Source organism: Ochlerotatus camptorhynchus, unplaced genomic scaffold (assembly GCF_037179485.1).
Source record: "Ochlerotatus camptorhynchus isolate MF236.1 unplaced genomic scaffold, CSIRO-AGI_Acam_v1.1 ptg000274l, whole genome shotgun sequence".
Taxonomy (NCBI): domain Eukaryota; kingdom Metazoa; phylum Arthropoda; class Insecta; order Diptera; family Culicidae; genus Ochlerotatus; species Ochlerotatus camptorhynchus.
The window spans coordinates 7,897,685-7,917,084 of NW_027040763.1; the positions used below are offsets into that span (position 1 = coordinate 7,897,685).

General features: G+C 38.4%; 2 protein-coding genes across 5 annotated transcripts in view; one reads left to right on the forward strand and one right to left on the reverse strand.

Moving 5' to 3' along the window:
* Positions 1–708: 708 nt before the first annotated feature.
* On the forward strand, positions 709–3,864 carry fy (fuzzy planar cell polarity protein-like protein). Of its 2 annotated transcripts, none has more exons than XM_065227560.1 (3): positions 709–927; positions 1,104–2,152; positions 2,398–3,864. In XM_065227560.1, the coding sequence occupies exons 1-3, from the start codon at positions 850–852 to the stop codon at positions 2,453–2,455; spliced, it is 1,185 nt and encodes a 394-aa protein (XP_065083632.1). In that variant the 5' UTR covers positions 709–849; the 3' UTR covers positions 2,456–3,864. The 2 variants fall into 2 exon arrangements, with proteins under 2 accessions (XP_065083632.1, XP_065083633.1); XM_065227561.1 differs by having other exon boundaries at positions 843–1,047.
* Positions 2,202–19,400, reverse strand: part of LOC135705712 (proton-coupled amino acid transporter-like protein CG1139) — a 53,224-nt gene continuing 36,025 nt past the window's right edge. For all 3 annotated transcript variants that reach the window (XM_065227546.1, XM_065227548.1, XM_065227547.1), the window contains 3 exons: positions 12,556–13,309; positions 12,176–12,485; positions 2,202–4,831 (listed from right to left, as the gene is read on the reverse strand). In XM_065227546.1, the coding sequence (XP_065083618.1) occupies positions 4,414–4,831; positions 12,176–12,485; positions 12,556–13,309 (1,482 nt within the window). In that variant the 3' untranslated portion in view covers positions 2,202–4,413. The remainder of the gene's footprint in view (positions 4,832–12,175; positions 12,486–12,555; positions 13,310–19,400) is intronic.

Consider the following 19,400-nt stretch of genomic DNA (forward strand, 5'->3'; position numbering starts at 1 on the left):
AAACCGGTATATTTTTCGAAGTTAAACAACCCCAATTGCATTTTCGTAATCTGCATTACAAATGGAACTCAATTCCAAATTTTGATAGACTGGTACATTTTAAATAAGTGCGATTACATTAGCAAAAATCACCATCTTAGCACCCCTCGATGTGACTTAGTATGGGAGCGAGCTGTCAACTAAAATATTTAATGTCAAAAATTAAAAAAATAAATCTTGATTTAAAAATTGAGATGAAAGCTATGGGTCCAAGAAAAAAAAAATGTGCTCAGAAAACTAAGCCCTTTCAGATGATGTTACTATATGATATATTTTTCAAAATTAAAGAACCCAATTTATAAATCAACGAATCACTAAAGCGAGTCTGTGTGGCCTTCCATAAAAATTTAAAAAAATCTATCCCCTTGATTGTGAAAAAAAAGTCACAACTTATCGAGATCTATGTGTTTCAAAAATGCGAGACCCGTCGGTTCTTTATGAATTAAAGGAAAAACAGTATTTATAAAACCCTAAAATTTACTAAATCAGACGTTGCGATCACGAAGAACCTAGTCGAAACGAAGCTGTTTGAATGGTTTGAATGGATCATCGTTACCGGAGATGTATTCATGTCCTTGCACCATCAAGCGACCCCTCGTCAAAACAAACTTAAATCATAATATGAATACGGCAAAAGCGTAGACAAGCTGCCGAAACACATCTAGCAAACAAAATACCATCTTGCGAATATCCATTTAATAGAATTGCATTTCACAAATAAATATTAAAACTTAAATAGTTAACTTACAGTAAATGGCCGAAAAATAAAGAAATTTAGGAAATCATTCAGCAAACAACACAACACTAGATATGTCGATCCATCTGATGTGTCTCACATCGGATGGCGGAGTTCCGATCTACTCGAAAAAGAAAGGCGACTGTGAGACCGTGAGAATCCTAGATAAGAAACGAAATACTAATCATTGATACTTATTCGGACTAATCCAGAGGTGCTGGTTCTCTCAAATGACTAAGGTGGTGGTTTAATGCTAATTCAACTGAAAATGGGTTCGTAATTGCGATGCCTTGATAGTCAGTAGTGGATACAAGAATTCCTATTTCAGCTTCCATTCTCCACGATCGCCTCCCTGAACGGGGTGCACATGTTCTGCAAGTCGCAGGGCGTGGACCTCTCGATCACACACCTGGAGGAGGGAATGATCATCTGGAAGGAGTACGATGGCACTCTCATGATGATCGGTATCGCCAAGGGCCTCAGCGAAAAGATTCTGCGCAATCTGATGGACTTTGCCTACTACTCGATGGTATTCTGCGTGGGGATATCCGCCATCAAGAAGATCAAGAACATTGATCGTTTCAAACGGGAGTTGAAAAATTGCTATACGCTGATCGATCAGCTGATGGAAGTGGTTGAGAGTGACTTTTTCCGCTACAACGAAGCAGTGCTGTGTCCGGAGAGTATGGCAATGTTGGTCAAGCTGAACGAGTTCAGTGTGCAGATTGGATCTCCGTTCTGTTCGATCCTGGTCCGGCAGAAGGTCGCCTGCGGAACGGAGGGATGGTGGGACTTGGATATCGTGGACAGGAAACTGCTGATGGTTCTGTTGAATGCATCCAGCACCATTCAGCAGGACGTTCCGGTGTTTCTGCCGAAGAAGAGTCCCGGCATTGCGTATCGGTTCATCAGTATTCCGATAACGCAAGGCGTAAGCATATGTGCTCTGTGCGGGGCGGAACCTCCGTACGATAAGCTACAAACGATGAGCCAGCAGTTTTGGATGAACGAAATCGATCTGCTGATCACGGCGGAGCAGAACTATCCGAAGAACTACCCGGCGACGGTTGAGCTGGACTCGAGCATATTGGGATTTTTGCTGGTTAACAGGGAGCAGTCCAAGTACGTGATATCGAGAAATGTGCATCTGACGAGTACGGGGAAGAGAACACTGTCCGGGAATCATCGGTTGGACGTTCTTCGGACTTTCTTCCACCAGTCGGTGGAGGCAATGGACGATCTGTTTCGAGATGCGGATAAGGTTGCGAATTTGGAGCAGTACTGGTGTTCGGATTATCACAAGTGCTACGCACTACTGGAAGGGCAGAATATTCTGTGCGTACTGTACACATCGGCGATCCCGACGCATATTATGAGGTGAGCGAGGATTTCGGTATACTTTAGAATAGTAATAAGGCTCGGTTGTTAGTAAAATATGTTGGTTTTTCTTGCTTATGTCAATTCCCTCTAAAGATTTGGTTTTGCATTTGTATAATTTATTATCCTTTAGTTGCTTTAGTCTGCTGGGTATTAGAAGTTTATCACTGCTGTGAACTTAGTTGATTATATAGTTACCGTCGTCGATTCTAATTCCCTCCGAAAACTTTCGTTTTATTCCACAGATTCATAACACAAAAAACACTGAACACGCTAATAGCGGATAAGGATGTCTGCTGGTAGCTGTGTCATGTCTGAACTGCGACACACCCACCCTTTTTTGAGCTTCGTTTCATGGATTAATACTAGGGATGTTTACCGGTAATGTCAAATCTAAAAAGCCTTAAACATCCAAATGTAGATTAAAGTGAGTGGGAAGGATAGATAAAGCGAACATTGGTAATGGAGTTCGTAAGCTCCCGACACACATAGTCGACTTTATCTATCTTTCCAACTAACTTTAATTCACATTTGGATGTTTGAGGTTTTTTAGATTCGATTTTAAAATAAAAACACGATCAGCAATGACATTACCCGTAAACAACCCTGTTAAATACATGCTTTCGTATGTGGAATGATCCTTTCCGCTTTTTATTTCTTGCCTACATAAGAACGACTACTAGCTATAGTTTGGATTCTTACTTGAGTGTTTAAACTATATCACAAATCCAAAACGGCAACCGAGATGATCCAAGAGAAAGGTAAATAGACTTCCAAGATCAGGAGAGGATAGATCGATAGACGAACAGAAAACCGCAGTAGAATTCCGATCGTGTCGCTTATTGTCTTCGCGTCACCAAACAATGGAGGCAATAAATCATGATAAGAAGGTATAATAATAATAATAATAACAGATTCTCTAGTTTTTGATTTCGTTTTGATGATTTGTCCCTCTACACCACCCACTTGGTGTATGAATTCGTTTGCCTAGTTTCGATTTTCCGCTTCAGTCTTCTCTCGATAGAAGCTTTCCCTACTAACAACTTATGCACGATAACAGAGGAAAAACAGTGGAAGATAGTACGATAGATTTGGAAACTTAACCAACGTAGATCGGATAGAAGCGTTATTGGTTGACTTACAGTATTCACTTTACGGCGAATGCATATATATCCTAAATACCTTAAACGTATCTAATGCTGATATAATTTAGTTTATTGTCATGCTAGAAGTTTATCGATAAGTAACGTGTCGTTACGACGACTGGAGCTATTTCCCTTAGCATACACAATCTAGGATTATTATCACTCTGACTTTCACTGATCAGATTGAATTTATGTTTTGCACTGAAAATTTGCGTGAATGACAAACTGGAGGATTACACGATTTTGTGCCGTCTGCTTTGTACGAATGATTCGGTTGAATAGGTGGTGACTTGGTGGAACAGTGTGGTCGAAACTGTAAAGAGGAACTTCAGGAAGAAGCTCAGTGAGGTGTACTTGGGGGAAAATCAAATAGTAATGCAAGCATTTGGCAGATCTTATCTTTAAAGTAAAAAACAAAAACGATGAATCCAGGAACTAGTTATGAGAAGATTGATTGCCAAACTACACTGCCCTATTCAACCGAAACCAACCAACTCGAACCACAACACAGAGCATATAAATGTTCGTTAACTTATATTTTACGGTAAGTTTCATAACCTGGATCGAGTCATTGGAAAAATGCACATTTTACGTTCACGCTAATCTTACACACTATGCCTAAATTAAAGAAACGCACAAGTTCACATTAACTTCACCATCGCTTCGTATGTATGTGTGTGATGTGTAAAAATTTGGTTTGAAACACGCAAAAGTAACACAAATCTACACCACAATTACTCATTCATTACACAGTGGACGTCTCGTCCCAAAACCTTCTCTTCGCGACACACTATACACAGTAAATTGTATAATACCTTTCTCATTCCTCCGTGAATACGCTTGCCTCCTGCGAATCTTAACCTAAGAGCGATTATCATATGGCTAAAACTAAAATTTGTTATAATCAAATCACACACCCGTAGGTGCTTAAGATCTTCCACGTTTCACTTTTCACCTGTTTCCTAAATCATTTGTATAAATATATCATTTGTTTCACTTTGTAGGTGTAATGTACAATCTTCCTTGCCATTAAAAAACAAAAATCTAGAAATCTTTCCGTTCTACGTTCAACCCTCAAGAACGTATAAGTTCGCATTGTCCGACACCTTAGACGCCTTAGTTCAAGTTCGGATTGATAATCCGTGCTACACTGGTGTACGTACCGAACACGAATCCACAGATGCCGAATGTCATGATGGCAATGTCCTTCCACAGGACCCAATAGTTCCTACCGAGACCGTCCGGCCAGAAGGTAACGATCTCGATCAACGGCGGGAAGATCAGCGCCAGGGTGGAGCTGCTGACGGCGCCGACTAGCGAAATGACCGCACCCAAGTTGGGAATCATGGCCGCGAGGAGGAAGGTGAATACGACCATGCCCACGCGCAGCAGATACTCACCGATGAGTTGCGCCTGCTCGGATTGGAGGCGCCGTTTGATCGACGGACTCATGATCGAGATGGGCACGTAGAACTGCAGCCCGTAGGAGAAGAAAATGGCCAGCGCCATCATGATCCGGACCAGTTGGGCGATGCTACGGAATGGATGGGGTTAGAGAATGGCTTAAACTAGAGGATTACTCGGACAACCAGAATGTACTTGCGTAAGTGATGCAAAACTTAACTAACTAACTTAAGTCGCAATTCAACGACTTCGGAAGACTTGCTTAAGCCTTACCACCTAAGCCTAGCCAAGTAACAGATAGCTATATACTAACAACTTAAGTAAAGTTGAAGTAGTGGGTCTAACCTGGGTGATGCGAAGACGGACCCCAAAATCGAACCAATTTCGAGCTGTCAAATGTAAGTATTGTAGTCCATCAATACTAAAAATGTTCAAGCTTATCTTAAATAATTCTTTTAATAGTGGGATGTTGTGATAATGTAAGCCACATTTTTACAAATATATTTTAAAATGGGTTTGCAAATAGGTTCATTTCGATTCTCTCCAATCTTTCACGAATTCACGAACGTAAACAAACAATGGCAGAGTCACAGATTGAGATTTACGCATAATGCTGTTTGGTAGCGCTTGCTGCCAGCCAATGACGAAGAATAGCACTGCCAACATTGAAAAGAAGCCACACCGCATCACCCAGGTTCTAACTATACAGGGAAATTATGAAAGCACCAGTTTATAGCCATATTCAAAGGCTTAGATATCCAGAACCTTATGAAGTTTTTATCTGGACAGCGACAATACTTTTTGAAACGGAACCTGCATTGCCATGTTTATCAAAACCAACTTGTCAATTCAAGATGAATTTGCTTGTCACCAACGTGTTCTAAGTTTTCTAAATTGTTCTGGAGTTCCGATTATTTGATCTACTGAATCAACCAAGGTCTACACGATGTCCTCAGCGACAATACCTGCCCAAACATGTTCATAGAGCTTTTACACATAATTTATAGTCTGTTTTTATGTAGGATAAATGTGCCAGTTGAGCCCTAGTGGTCCCCTATGGCCCTATAAAAAATTTCAATTTATTCATTCTTCCCAAATTCAATTCAATGCAAGGCTAGAACATAGATTCTGCCATATATCTACGTAATTAAAAACAAACAAAATTATTTCATACTGAAGCACTAGTGCCATAACTGGAACATTTACTCTATATGATGCTAAAGGTTCTCCCAAAATTATCATGGAGTTCAGATCAGATGATCTACCAGATCAACCAAGACTGTTACAAGGCCCTTAATAGCGAAACATCTCCAAGCAGATTCATGGAGATTACCCAAGTAACAATTTTGGTTTTATGAGGGTTCTGTAGACCGTGATTTGGACTTGTAGAATGCTATAAAACCTCTATAAAGCTTGCAATGTAACTTGGGTATGCACATCATTTATGTTTCAATTGCATGTGTATAGGATGTTCTAGATTCTCCAAATTGTCTTGCAGTTCAGATTGTTTTATCTACTGGATTAACCAAGGCCTGCACAATGTCCTCAGTGGCGACACCAGCCCAAACATGTTCCTATAGCTTTTGTGCATAATCTAGTTTGAAATATATAGGATGCTAAAGGTTGTCCATATTATCCTAGAGTATCCAGATCAACCATGACTGATACAAGGCTCTTAATAACGAAATATTTACAAACAGGTTCTTTCTTAATGCACATAATTTAAGTAAGAGATGAACAAGCATACGGCTAAAAATCTCAACAATAAAGTAAAAATAACATAATTTAATAATTAAAAAAAAAACATAAGTTTCAATTTAATGTGTATAGCCCAAGCAGCACACTTCGACCGAAATAACCTGCTGCAACTTGATTGTGACTGGAATAAGTGGCACACAAGTAACCAAAATTGTTGCCCCGTAACGTGGTTAGATCACCTTTGCATGGTACGTTACGGGATGTAAGATCTACCACCGATTCCTAGTCTTGAATACTTCAAACTAGGGGAACAGGATTTTTCAGTAATCAAAGGAACACATCTTAGTCCTTGTTACTGTTCATGCCTTGTTGATAGTGATAAGTCCTCGGGTTGCGTGGAACAAGGATGATCTTGAAACAAGGAAAAAATGAGTTAGTTAGTCTTCACCTATGTATGTGATTCCTAATCTTCTATTCGTTGTTCCCTAGTTTGAAGTGGTTAAGACTAGGGTTCTGATGCATGGTCATTATCGGTGTCATTGCTTTTTTTTGTTGCTAAGGAATCCAATTTTGACTGACAAAGGGGCGCGCCTTTGAAGGGTATTCCAACACTCCGAAGGGTATAAATAGCGGGACCTTTCAATTAGAGTCGGATCCTTGCGATAAATGCAAGAGTGGCAACTGTAAAAAAATCGAATACTTCATCATTTCTCAATAGTGATGGAGTAATACGACATGCACTAAACTAAGGACACGGGATACAGGGTAAATTATGGCTTCGGCACCCATTGACTGTTTTCGGCAACCGAAATTGAAACGTTTATTCCACTGTATTTTCCCATCAAAACTCTTCGCTGAATGTATTAAGCCGATTCCTTACCTTTTCAGCTTCAATCTGATTACATTTTTACGACTGTGAATTCCTGTTATACCATATTTTTCTTTAAATGAAATATACATACTACAAAATACGGCTGATTTCGAGTTGCCGATAATAGAACAGCTGGTTAACACGCAGTTCAAATGGAAAGGGTGCCGAAGAAAAAGAGACTGCCGACAATAGTCACTCCCGCCTGAGAAGTTTGGAGCGTTGTAAAAACATGTTCAATCCGTTTTGATCAATTCTGTCGATTGGAATTGGTAGAACAGCAAGCAGCAGATAAATGTCAACAAACAAACCTGTCATGTATATGTGTTACGCTGAGAAATCGCTAATAGAAGTTCGGACGCTGCTTAGATTGACGAGAATACGTAAATTCCCCTACTACAATGGATCAAATTACTGGTCGCAGTGGTGTTATGTCTCGAACAGAGGAAAAAAAGACCAAAATTGTTCAGTGACCTGTGTGCTTCTAGGGAGGATAATCCAGGTTCTCCAAATTGTCCTGGAGTTCGGATTCATTGATCTACTGGATCAACCAAGGCCTGCACGATGTCCTCAGAGACAACATCTGCTCAAACATCTTCATGGAGTTCTTAGGAATTATGCATAATCTATTATGGTGTATATAGGGTGCTAAAAGTTCTCCAAATTATTCAATTCAGATCAAATGATCTTTAGATCAACCATGACTGATACGATGCCCTTAGCAACGAAACATCTCCAAACAGATTCATAGAGATTATGCTCGTCATTTAAGTTTCAATTTCATCTAATAATCTGAACTCCAGAACAATTTGGAGAGCCTAGAACATCCTATACACATGCAATTGAAACGTAAATGATGTGCATAACCTCTCAAAAACCTGTTTGGAGATGTTTCGCTACTAAGGGCCTTGTATCAGTCATGATCTGCCCAACACGCACGTTCAATAATAGTTTATATAACCTTCCTTTATATTACTGGATTTGGTTTTAAAGAATTTTACTCAAAAAAATTGCATGAAGTTTTGTTACTTCGGTGGTAGATCATTTCATCTGAACTCCAGAATAACTTGGAGAACCTTGAGCATCCTATATACTTCAAAATATAATCTAAATAATGCGCAAAAACTCTATGAACATGTTTGTGTTGGTGCTGTCGCTGAAGACATCGTGAAGGCCTTGGTTGATCCAGTAGATCAAATAATCTGAACTCCAGAACAATTTGAAGAACCTGGAACATCTTCTTCACATATAATTGCAACCTTAATGATGTGCATAATCTCAGTGAACCTGTTTGAAGATGGTTTGTTACTAAGGGCCTTCTATCATTCATTGTTGATCTGGGTAGATCAATTGATCTGAACTCCTGAATAATTTGGACGTCTTAGATAATCCTAAATGACCTCCCTTAGCTCAGTCGGTAAAGGCACAGCTACAAAGCAAGACCATGCTGGAGGTGGCTGGGTTCGATTCCCGGTCCAGTCCAGGAATTTTTCGGGTTGAAAAATTTCTCGACTTCCCTGGCATAGAGTATGATTTTACTTGCCACACAATTATACTGATGCAAAAATGGTACAGGCATCGAAAGCTCTCAATTAATAACTGTGGAAGTGCATCTAGAACACTAAGTTGAGAGCATGCAATAAGCTAATATGCCATACGCAATAAGCTTGAAATGCGAGGAAGAAGAAGAAGATAATCCTAAAAAATCGGCTTCCGATAATTTCTAAGCATTTGTACTTAAATAGTCTAGAAGTTACATTCGTTCAGCAATCGAGCTATTTGTTCGCTTTCCCTTGCTCAACCAATCACCGTTTTCTTGATGGAAGGTACTTCTCAGGCATTATCGATATCGACATCAGAACCACGTCGCAAACATCGATTCAGACTTCTATCGCAACGGTACAATCTGGAACAACTTGTGCATTCCGAAGGCGCAACTAACTACGCCCTAAATCTAGACGTAGCGTTACCGGAAGTGCTAATTGAAGTCCCTCTTGATGACGGCTGGGCAGCCTTTACCGACTGAGCTAAGGGAGGCCCCGAGGTGAATGTCATGAAGTGATGTAAATAACCTGCTCTCCAATCAAAGACATAAAATCTGGGAAACGGGATTCGATATGCAAGACGTGTATGATAACGTTGTAGACTCATTTGTAAACATACAACGGCATTTGTTCTGAGCATTAGCCCATAAAATGTAATCTATAATAATTTTCTAAAAAAATACATTCAGCTTTATAAAAAAAATCAAGGTTGACGTTATTGCGATGTGCGTGGAAAATGGCTTTCAGTCTCGATAAAATAAAAATAACAAAACAGTCTGGATTCGATATATTAAATTAGCTTGTGCTCTGCACTCAAAAAATGTCAATCCCCATATATTTTCCTTAGACTTTCTCTATGATGGTGAAGCTTTGGATGTGGTCAGATAAATCAGATTATCAATTATTAAAATTTGTAGAATTTGTGTGTTACTAAACTCGAACACTTACTGTATTGCTTTTTTATTTTTGTCTGACGTTTCAGTCCGTTTGTGACCTTCTTCAGGGACTCGATAGCTAAGGTTTTGTCGTCCAGTATGATTATGTAGCGAAAAAAATGGACTGGACCACATCTTAGATTTTTTAAACATCTTGAATCTAAATTGAAAATGCTTTAAATTCCGCAAGATCCATAATTTAAGTTATTCTTTAAAGGTAAAAATGTTCAGAAAAAATAGCAGTATCAGACATTTATAAAAATACCAGTACGACATGGTCACAACTTGAGAATGAAAATGAGCATGAGTATGACGGGAATGACTGACCACCATTGCTACTCCGTTTTTACCAAACCACCTAACACAGATAACCAACAATTTTCTTCAATGTGTGAAAACTGCTAGTCTCAAACTTTACAATAAGCATTACAAGCGACCTCCTCGTCTGAATACAGATCAGTTACATAATTGGTAGAAATGTGTTGATGTGATACACGATTTGAAGGAAGATAAGAGATTATCTGCAATGCCAAGAAAAATCACTGGCTGGTTTTGCAACCGTCATTTTCGTTTGGTGTTGCACTTACGACTTTATAAATTTGAAGGAGCTGTGAAATTAATCCACAATCTTCTGCTCAATAAGCAAAAACAGTCGCCTTTAGGCCACCGAGCCCTCAACATTACAATACAGCATCTGTGATCGAGTTGGAACCTCAGATCGCCTGGACAGTAAAAGCATGGTATTACCATGCCAGTTAGGTCTAGAAAACATTTTGTGTTGAAAATTTTCTTGACTTCCCCTGTGCATAGAGTATTATAGTGCTTGCCACAGAATATACAATTTCATGCCATGGGTTTTAAATTGGTTTGGGCTCTTTTTAAAATTCTGAAGTACGAATAGGGGTTTTGATCTTTTTTGAACGGGTTCGAAGAAACAATTGAATAATTCTGTCAAAGATGACTTCTAAATTTATTCACCTTTCCATACGTACCGTTAGATTTGATAAAGAGTGACAAATTGTTGAGATATTGTTCAAAATCTAATACTGCTTCTTGATTCTAAATCCGTCCTACGAGTTTCAATTCCGTCCAAACGCATTGAAATGTCATTAGATTTTCTTCGTCGTACGGATAAACGAAGCAAAAAGGGATTCGCTAGAAGCGCTTCTTTTATTTTGAAAACAATCAGCGTAAATATTCATACAATGCGCTTTAATAGGATTTATGTTGTACCTAATGAACTAACGCATCGGAACAAACCTATGATTGATTTGTGCACGTTTAAATCATTGATATTATTGATCTTTTCTGATCGATAGAACGGAACTGGGCGATTACGACGAAGTAGTGCTCTACCCTAGCTAATGGCCAAGAATGTCATAAGTCGAATATTTAAACAATATTAAAGCTGTAAAAGAAAATCAAAATTTGTAAATACAGCCAACTCTGCCCAACTCTTCACTTAGTCAATATCGAGTTATAGAACCATAGAGCATTTCCAGGTCAAATAGCAAAAAACAAGAATTTCAGCCTCGACCAGTGATGCCAGGATTGCTTTGATGTTTATCTTTTTGCCAAATTCATGTTTTTAATTTCTCCGCTGGTCTCTTATTCCAGTGTTCCTAGTTTGAAGTAGTTCGGACTAGGCTTCGGTGGTAGACCACGAAAAGGCAATCTACCAGGCGTGACTGGGCAGGCAAGCTTAAAATTGGCATCATGGCGAGATTTCAGTCAATAGTGCTTCTATTTTTCTTATAATGAACCCTTTCGTCAAGCTTCTGCTCTTATTTTCCTTCAAGTAGCACTACGGTTGTTTGTAGCGACATATATAGGAAATTATAAGCAAACCAAACTTTTTAGCGTTACAGTTTTTAATAGGGGACAGTGCAGTCAACCTATCTAGATATAATTTTCACAGTCATTAAAATAGAGTACTTTGCACAGCAAACATATCTAGTACCCTTAAGCTTAGTAGGCATTTAGAAGAAAGCCGGGGAACAAAAAAGGCAAACTGCATGCTGCACCCTGCACGAGTAAGCTCCAACCAGTACTATCATGACATTTTCTACCAATCATGTTCTTCTAAAAGTACTGTTGAAGATAACGGAGAAAGTCAATCAGTTAGTTGTAAAAGTCTATCTGATACTGGTCCATGTATATCTTGCGTCTTCCATATACATTGAAAGTTGACAGATTATGCTCGAGAAAGCGAATTTTCTCTCGTGGATATGACTTTTTCGGCTCTCTTAGACAGTGTTCAGAAAATCATACTCAAATCTTAATAATTGAGCCTGAGAGTATAAAATCGCGTGCAAATTTTCATACACTGATGAAAAAACAACACTGATACCTGCGACGCCGCAAACATTACGCAAACATTGATACACGACTTCTGGTTGTCCAGCAGCTTAGCTTGTTAAAATACTTACAACTGATCCCCTGGCAGATTGAGTGTGATGCTTCCCTGTACATCTTCACCGTACTTGAGATAACCGAAGAAACCAACGGCCGTGTACAAGCAAGCAACGATCACCATTCCGGTGTTGAGCACCCCTGTCAATCCGCCAAAGTCCTCCGGAGTCTTCATGTTGTTCTCCAGCGGAAGCACGATACCAATTCCTTCAAAGGCATACACGGCCGTCCCAAAGTACAGCGGCAGTTGGGCCCACGATGCGAACGATTTGACGGTGTGCGTGTTCGGCAGATCCTGCAGCACGAAGTAGAACGTACACGTGAGACCTACGGGAGAAATGATCAACAATATATGAAAAATTCCCGTCTGCGCAATTTCATTAAAACGATCACATACCTGCTACGGTCAAGCAAGCCGCAATCAGCGAAACCGGAGTCAGGAACTTCAGGTTCTTAACCAGATTCAGTAGCACCATCGGAACCAACATCAACAGCAGGTAGACCCTCACATCCAGATCGAAGAAGTAATGTGCGACCACTTCCCGCAGATTGACAGCCACGAATACGAAATACACACAGCAGAAGCCCAGCTGGGTGATAACCAGGAACATGTTGACCAAATTACGTGCCAAATTGGAGTACCGCCGTAGCCCAATGGGTCCCGTCTCGAACGATCGGCAGCAAACGTCGGCAAAGTTCAGCGATGGGACCTGCAACCGTCGGCATAGTTCGTGCGAACACTTGACCAACATGTGCATACAATGGGTACAGATCATGCCCATCAACAGCGTTCCGAACAAACCCACATACAACCCGGCATTCTTAAATGCATCCGGCATCGCTAGGATCCCGGTTCCGATGTTTCCTTTCAGCAGGTGGATCATCGTGTCCACATTGGTGGTGGGGTGTTCCAGCGTTCGGTGCAACGAGGGGTCGTACGTTTCGTTAGCCGAACCATACGTGGCATCCTCTTTGGTGGCTGACTGCGTGAGGCTGTCGTTGTCGTTGTTGACATCAACGATCATATTTTCCGGGGAACTGCGAAGATCCGGCCGCGCTAGCAGGTGCTGGTGCTCATTGTGCGTTACTTCCAACGAGTTGTCTGAGGTGCTTAGCAGAGGTTCTCGTTCGTTTTTCATCCTTCGAGAACCCTAGATTTGGGGGAGGGGGGAATAGTGAGCGTTAGGATTTAAGCAAATTTATTGGATGCGAAAAAAAAACTAAAATCATACCGAAAACTAGCTCGATTCACAGCACAATTAGTAACTTAGATCAGTGCAGCAAGTGTTAGTCTCTCTAGCTGTAGTGTTAGTACTTTGATGGTTGCGGTGAGTTAACATGCTAAATTGTCATGAACAGCTGATAGTGCCAGTTAGTATGAAATTTACACCACTTGTTATCGCATAATTCCGAAGAATGAGAGCGGAACTAATTTGCTCAAATCCAGTACATTATCAGAATAGAACGACCTTTACCGTTATGCCAATTTTTTCCAACATTGATAACCGAACCATTTTTGATTTCGTCCACTTTGACGTACAACCGAGCGTGACTGACCACGCGTAATCTCAATCAAAACGGAATCCACTAATCCGGAGATGTTCTCGAGACGAACGTCTGTGCCAAACTGATAGATGGGATGCTGGGCCTGTTCCGACGTTGTTCTGTTCAATTTCGCGCGAACGCTGGATGCGGGCATTATTGTCAACGATCGACGAACAAACGCAAAGCAAAGCCCGAATCGGCTTGGTTTGATAAGATGGTACGTATGTTATGTTTTGCGGGAGGTGGAATACGTCGGAATCGGCAATTTGCTGCCCAGTAGTGGAATTTTATCGATACTAACACTCGTAAAGTTGTTCAAATGAAATGAATAACCGAAGTTGATATATGCATCGCATCAAATCTTTTAGCTGGAATTCAATCGAAAACTTGCATGGAAATATTCTACATAACTAGTCAAAAGAACTTGCTCACAATAATGACCAAGTGGAAAAAACCCACCCGCATGAGAAATGCCTGGAAACGAACGCACAAAAAAGGAAAGTTCAATACACTCAAATTTATGAGCTGCTCTGGAGAATTGCCTCTAATGGTGTGATCAGGTATTAGAAATAGATCTTTGTACTAGAATACGGATATGGCGGTGATTAACTGAAACTCGGTAGGATTATACGATCTTCAAAAAGTGTATGTATAGATTTTTCCACAGTTGACCTCACCTACGTTACACAATGATTAAGTGAGAGTTTTCCATGACCTCGCATCAAAAATAACTTAAAAGTCCTCGTAGCAACATGCTAGTAATAAATAATTTCCATTCATAATCTTTTATTTTTGTGGCTGAGGCCATTTTCAAATGTGAAGTAGGTATTTCAAAACAGTTTTTCAGTAACACTTTAATCAATCATCAAAAATGACTTTTACCAGCCTTTCTACGTATTGATTGTTTGTTTTACCTTCAGCCTCTTCCAATAAGAAAGTCGTTTTCGATTTGATTATAAAATAATCAATATGATTTTTATAAGTAGCGGGATTAGCGACTGTCTACGGATTCATTTTCATTTTTCATTTTGCAGCCCAGGGTGGAGCAGTAAGAGCGCAAGTCATTCCAAGGTCGATAGTAAGGGGGAAAATGGGCTACATGATCGCCATGGGAAGGGATGATGATTAGTTGAAGTGAATGGTTGAATTTTTTTTGGATTGAGCTGGCCACGATGCCACAAGATGATATGGAATGTGTAAGCTGGTAATAATTTGAAATTTGAATGAGTTATTTATATAGGGGTCATTCCAGCTCAAGTGGGTACACCACCTGTGGTCGATGTCACCGATTTGAGCCAAACTTGGCCAAAACGCTCAATTTGGCATTCTGAATAAGCACCTTTTTTGATTTTACTCTAAAGTGCCTGGATCCCTCTCGGCTACAACCCTGGATTTTCGAGATTTAAAAAAAAATATTTTTCAGAAGAGATTACTCCACAACTAAATAAGCTATTCGTGATCTTAGAACGTCAATATAAAGGTTTTGTAATGTAGATTCACATAGGTGTACTCACATTTTATTTTTGTTATTGTTACTACAGAAAACAGCCTGATTACCGGCAGGTATCCAAATTGTTAAAAAATGACCTATTTTTATCATGGGCGGGATTTTATATTTCTTAATATTTTGGGCTAAAATTTTAATCATACTTTGGAAAACTCTTCTACTTGGTGTGTTTCACACAGCAGCAGCTGTCATCCACAACTGAAATTTTATATATGTACCTATTAATCTATCGGATTTCATCGTACTTCTAAAGCACAACGTTTTGGCTGTATCCCATAGGAACGTATTTTTCATTTTTAGGACCACAATTAAACTATGGATAGAAGTAAATAAATGAGCTAGTTATGATTTCATATCAAGAGAACCCTGCCCAGAACATGTGAAAAATAACATAAAAATATTATTGTGCCATCGGCGTGAAGGAATTCAAGAAAAAATAAAAAAAATATTAAATAGCATTGATTTTCCACCAGAAAAGCTTAAAACTAATTGTCCAAATCATTTCCCCTTCGAAACACATCTAGTAGAAGAGTTTTCCAAAGTATGATGAAAATTTTAGCCCAAAATTTAAGAAATATAAAATCCCGCCCATGGTAAAAATAGGTCATTTTTTAACAATTTGGATACCTGCCGGTAATCAGCCTGTTTTCTGTAGTAACAATAACAAAAATAAAATGTGAGTACTCCTATGTGAATCTACATTACAAAACCTTTATATTGACGTTCTAAGATCATGAATAGCTTATTTGGTTGTGGAGTAATCTCTTCTGAAAGTTAAAATTTTTAAAAATCCAGGGTTGTATCCCAGAAGGATCTAGGCCTTAAAAGGCCTCTAAAGAGTAAAATTAAAAAAGGGGTTTGTTCACAATGCCAACATTAGCGTTTTGGCCAAGTTTGGCTCAAATCGGTGCCATCGACCACAACTTTTTAAATTCTGTACCCACTTGAGCTGGAATGACCCATACACCCAATGACCCTAATGTTGGCATTTTGATCTAAGATTGGGCCCATCGCTAAAAATCTGCTATTTATCAATTTTATTTAGATGAATGCTTCATTAGAACGGCACTAATCGATATTTTTGGTCGCTATTGAAAGTTTAGTCGACTGCTGAATTTATGTATGGGCCCAGATTCGGGGCATTTAGGCCGACATTACATCCATTTCCCCTATGAATTCATTATTGAGAGTTCTGCTCTGCTTTGAATAGAATTTGATTTATTGAGAGGTAAGGAATAGTTCCAATGTGATAAAGATTTAAACATTTCAACTTTCGGTTATTACGGCGCCTTATGATCTCGAAACCCGGCGATGGTGGTTTATTCTGTTGTGGGAGAGCTTTTTCAAACCCATGATTTTTAGCTCAGTAAGCAAAAACGATTCCTCCAACATTCCAAAACTACAACACTCCACGACAAAATATGATTAAGTTTTCGTTTGGTATGTAATGCGATAATTCATATGGTTTTTACGGTTGATGATTAATAAGCTAATACCAGTGGAAAGACACAATATCCCCCTACCAGATACAGACAATTGCATAACAATCCGAACTCTCACTACGAGCAATCAACAAATTCCTGACCAGCCTCATCCTATCATTACTTATTGAATTTTCTTTCTTCCCTAAAATTCACTTGTTAGCAAACATATGATCGAAGATTTGATTACTATTTGTATTGGTTGAAGCAACAACTTCCACTATTGCCTATAACTACAAATAAACAAATTTGGGAGATTTATTCTACATATTTAAGGCATGACCCCCCGCATCATATTCTTCTCACGAGACCAGCCTGAAAGTAATATTTCTCTCTATCTCCTTATTATGCTACCTTTCTACATTGATGCGCAAAATTTATCTTGTCTTTGCCCGTCTTAGGTAACACTTTTCTGTGATAAAATGCTTCATTCCGAGATTAGTTTCCAATCTAAAGTATATTTTGTTTAGGGTAATCACGCCCACCTGTCACTCCATCCCAACGCATCCTGTCATGGTAAATGGTATTCCCAAATGCCACAACCGAACACATAACAGTACACACAGCCATAACGGAAGCATTCACTCTTTTCGAAAATGAAGCAATACATAAATTATGTAAGATACCAACTGCAATATTATTGGTTATTCATTCAATGTTAATTATTGAATGAAAAACAATTAAAGTACGTCACATAACTGAAAAATGCACTTTTAAGTAGTTTCCCCCACTGGCGTGTATAGGGTGAGGCAAGGTGAGGCAATTTCCCCCCTTTTATAAATAAGATTTTCATTTTCACATTTACAAAATTAGAATATAAAATAACTTGATTTCTTGATAACTTGATTTCATAATAAAATGGCACTGAAAACCTTTTATTGCGTCAAAGGTGCATAAAGCAGGGTGGCCAGTGAATTTTTATTTTTAAATTCCCGGTTTTTTCCCGGTTAAAATCTTTAAAAAATCCCGGTTGTTAATATTAAACAAAAAAACCAAATTGAACGCATTTTCAAGAACGCTATGAAAGGAATTTACTGAAAGGACAAAAAAATGTGATTTAAGAAGATTCCCAAGATTCTGGGGCTATAAAATTTGAGTAGTGTCTGAAAATAGAACTTTTTTTTTTTTTTTTTTTCAAAATTTGTGATTAATAACAATCTTTGTGATGCAAGATTTGGAGTAAAAATAATTAAAATGTGAGATTTTGAAAATTTTTCAAGATCACAGATATGAAAAATAAATAAATATCATACTTATGAGTCGTGGAGTCATAATTGTCACGCTATGAGACTTGAAAGCATTTTAAGGGTTATAAACAATGACATAACAATCTATAGGATCTAGTGGACAAACCCTGGAATTTTTATTAAATTTTAAAAGAATTCAAAGTGTTGATTTCAAACAAATATTGAGAAAGATTCCCACACAGTTTTCGAAGGAAAAGTTTTGAGCAGATTTCCAGAATTATTCTGACATGAAAACCCTAGTAATTGTTATATGAATTCGGAAGGATTTCTGTGGAGAAGTATGCAAATTCTAAATTAAATAATTTTAGAAGATTTAAAAAGGAGTTGTCAAAAACAAAACATTGCGGAAAATTCCTAAGTGATTCTGGTGAGATTTGTATGGGTATCGTGAAGAAAATGAGAGATGAATTTTAAGAAGAATTCCAAGTGAATTATGATCAGAATTCAACAAGAAACAGAGTTCTTAGATTGTGCTGGCAATAATTTCAACCCTAGTGCGAAAGATTCATCACAGAACTCCAACAAAATTTATTGCAAAAAATTCTGAGAATTAGAAAGAAATTCTTTAAAATACTCCAAGGGGTTTCTAAATAAAATTTCGAAAGATTTCTACTGTTTTGAATAGAGTTAAAATAAATTTTTGAAAATATTTTCAAAGGAATCAAAGTCTCCGGATAGGCTTAAGGGAATTCTAAGAAGCATTCCAATTAAATTCTAGAAGTCAATTATTACGCGGAGTGTCTTCTGGTTTATTTCAGAACCATTTCAAGATAACTCAGAGCAGAATTCTAAGTTAATTCTGGAATTCATGTCATGAGAATTTTGAACAATGAAAAATTAAACCCCCGGAAAAGAATAATTCAGTTTCGGTTTTTACAAATATTTGTTTCGAAAGTCCAGCATCTTCAATATTTTCTTTTAAGGACCATGCACTTTACATCTGAAATTGAGACGACAAAAATCAATTTTCAATATTGCTGAGTGATTAAATTCTAAAAACAATAACACGGGAAACTGAAGAAAATTATGCAGCAAATAGAGCAAGACATTCATTTAGTAAAGGATAACTCTGTTTTTTATGATTTATTATGAAATTCTGGTGTAAAAACTTGTTCCTATGGTATGTTTAATTTATTTTCCCGGTTCTCTCATTGAATTCCCGGGTTTTTCCCGGTTACTTTTCAAATTCCCGGATATTTCCCGGTTTTCCCGGTTTGCTGGCCACCCTGATGAAGGGACAAACTTCAATGAAATTTTTTGGTCAAAAAATTGCACCACAGGTGTGCATACAAAAAAAATTCTGGTGTAAATTTTTTTTTTTTTTTAAGGTAGTTCATGGAGTTTGAACCCATTTTTAAGAGGGTAATTTTAAGGTTGACAAAATTCACCGAAGAAAAAGCTTTTTATTGAATATTTCTGGTGTAAAAATATCATCTGGTGGTGCATGGAGGGACTAATCAAA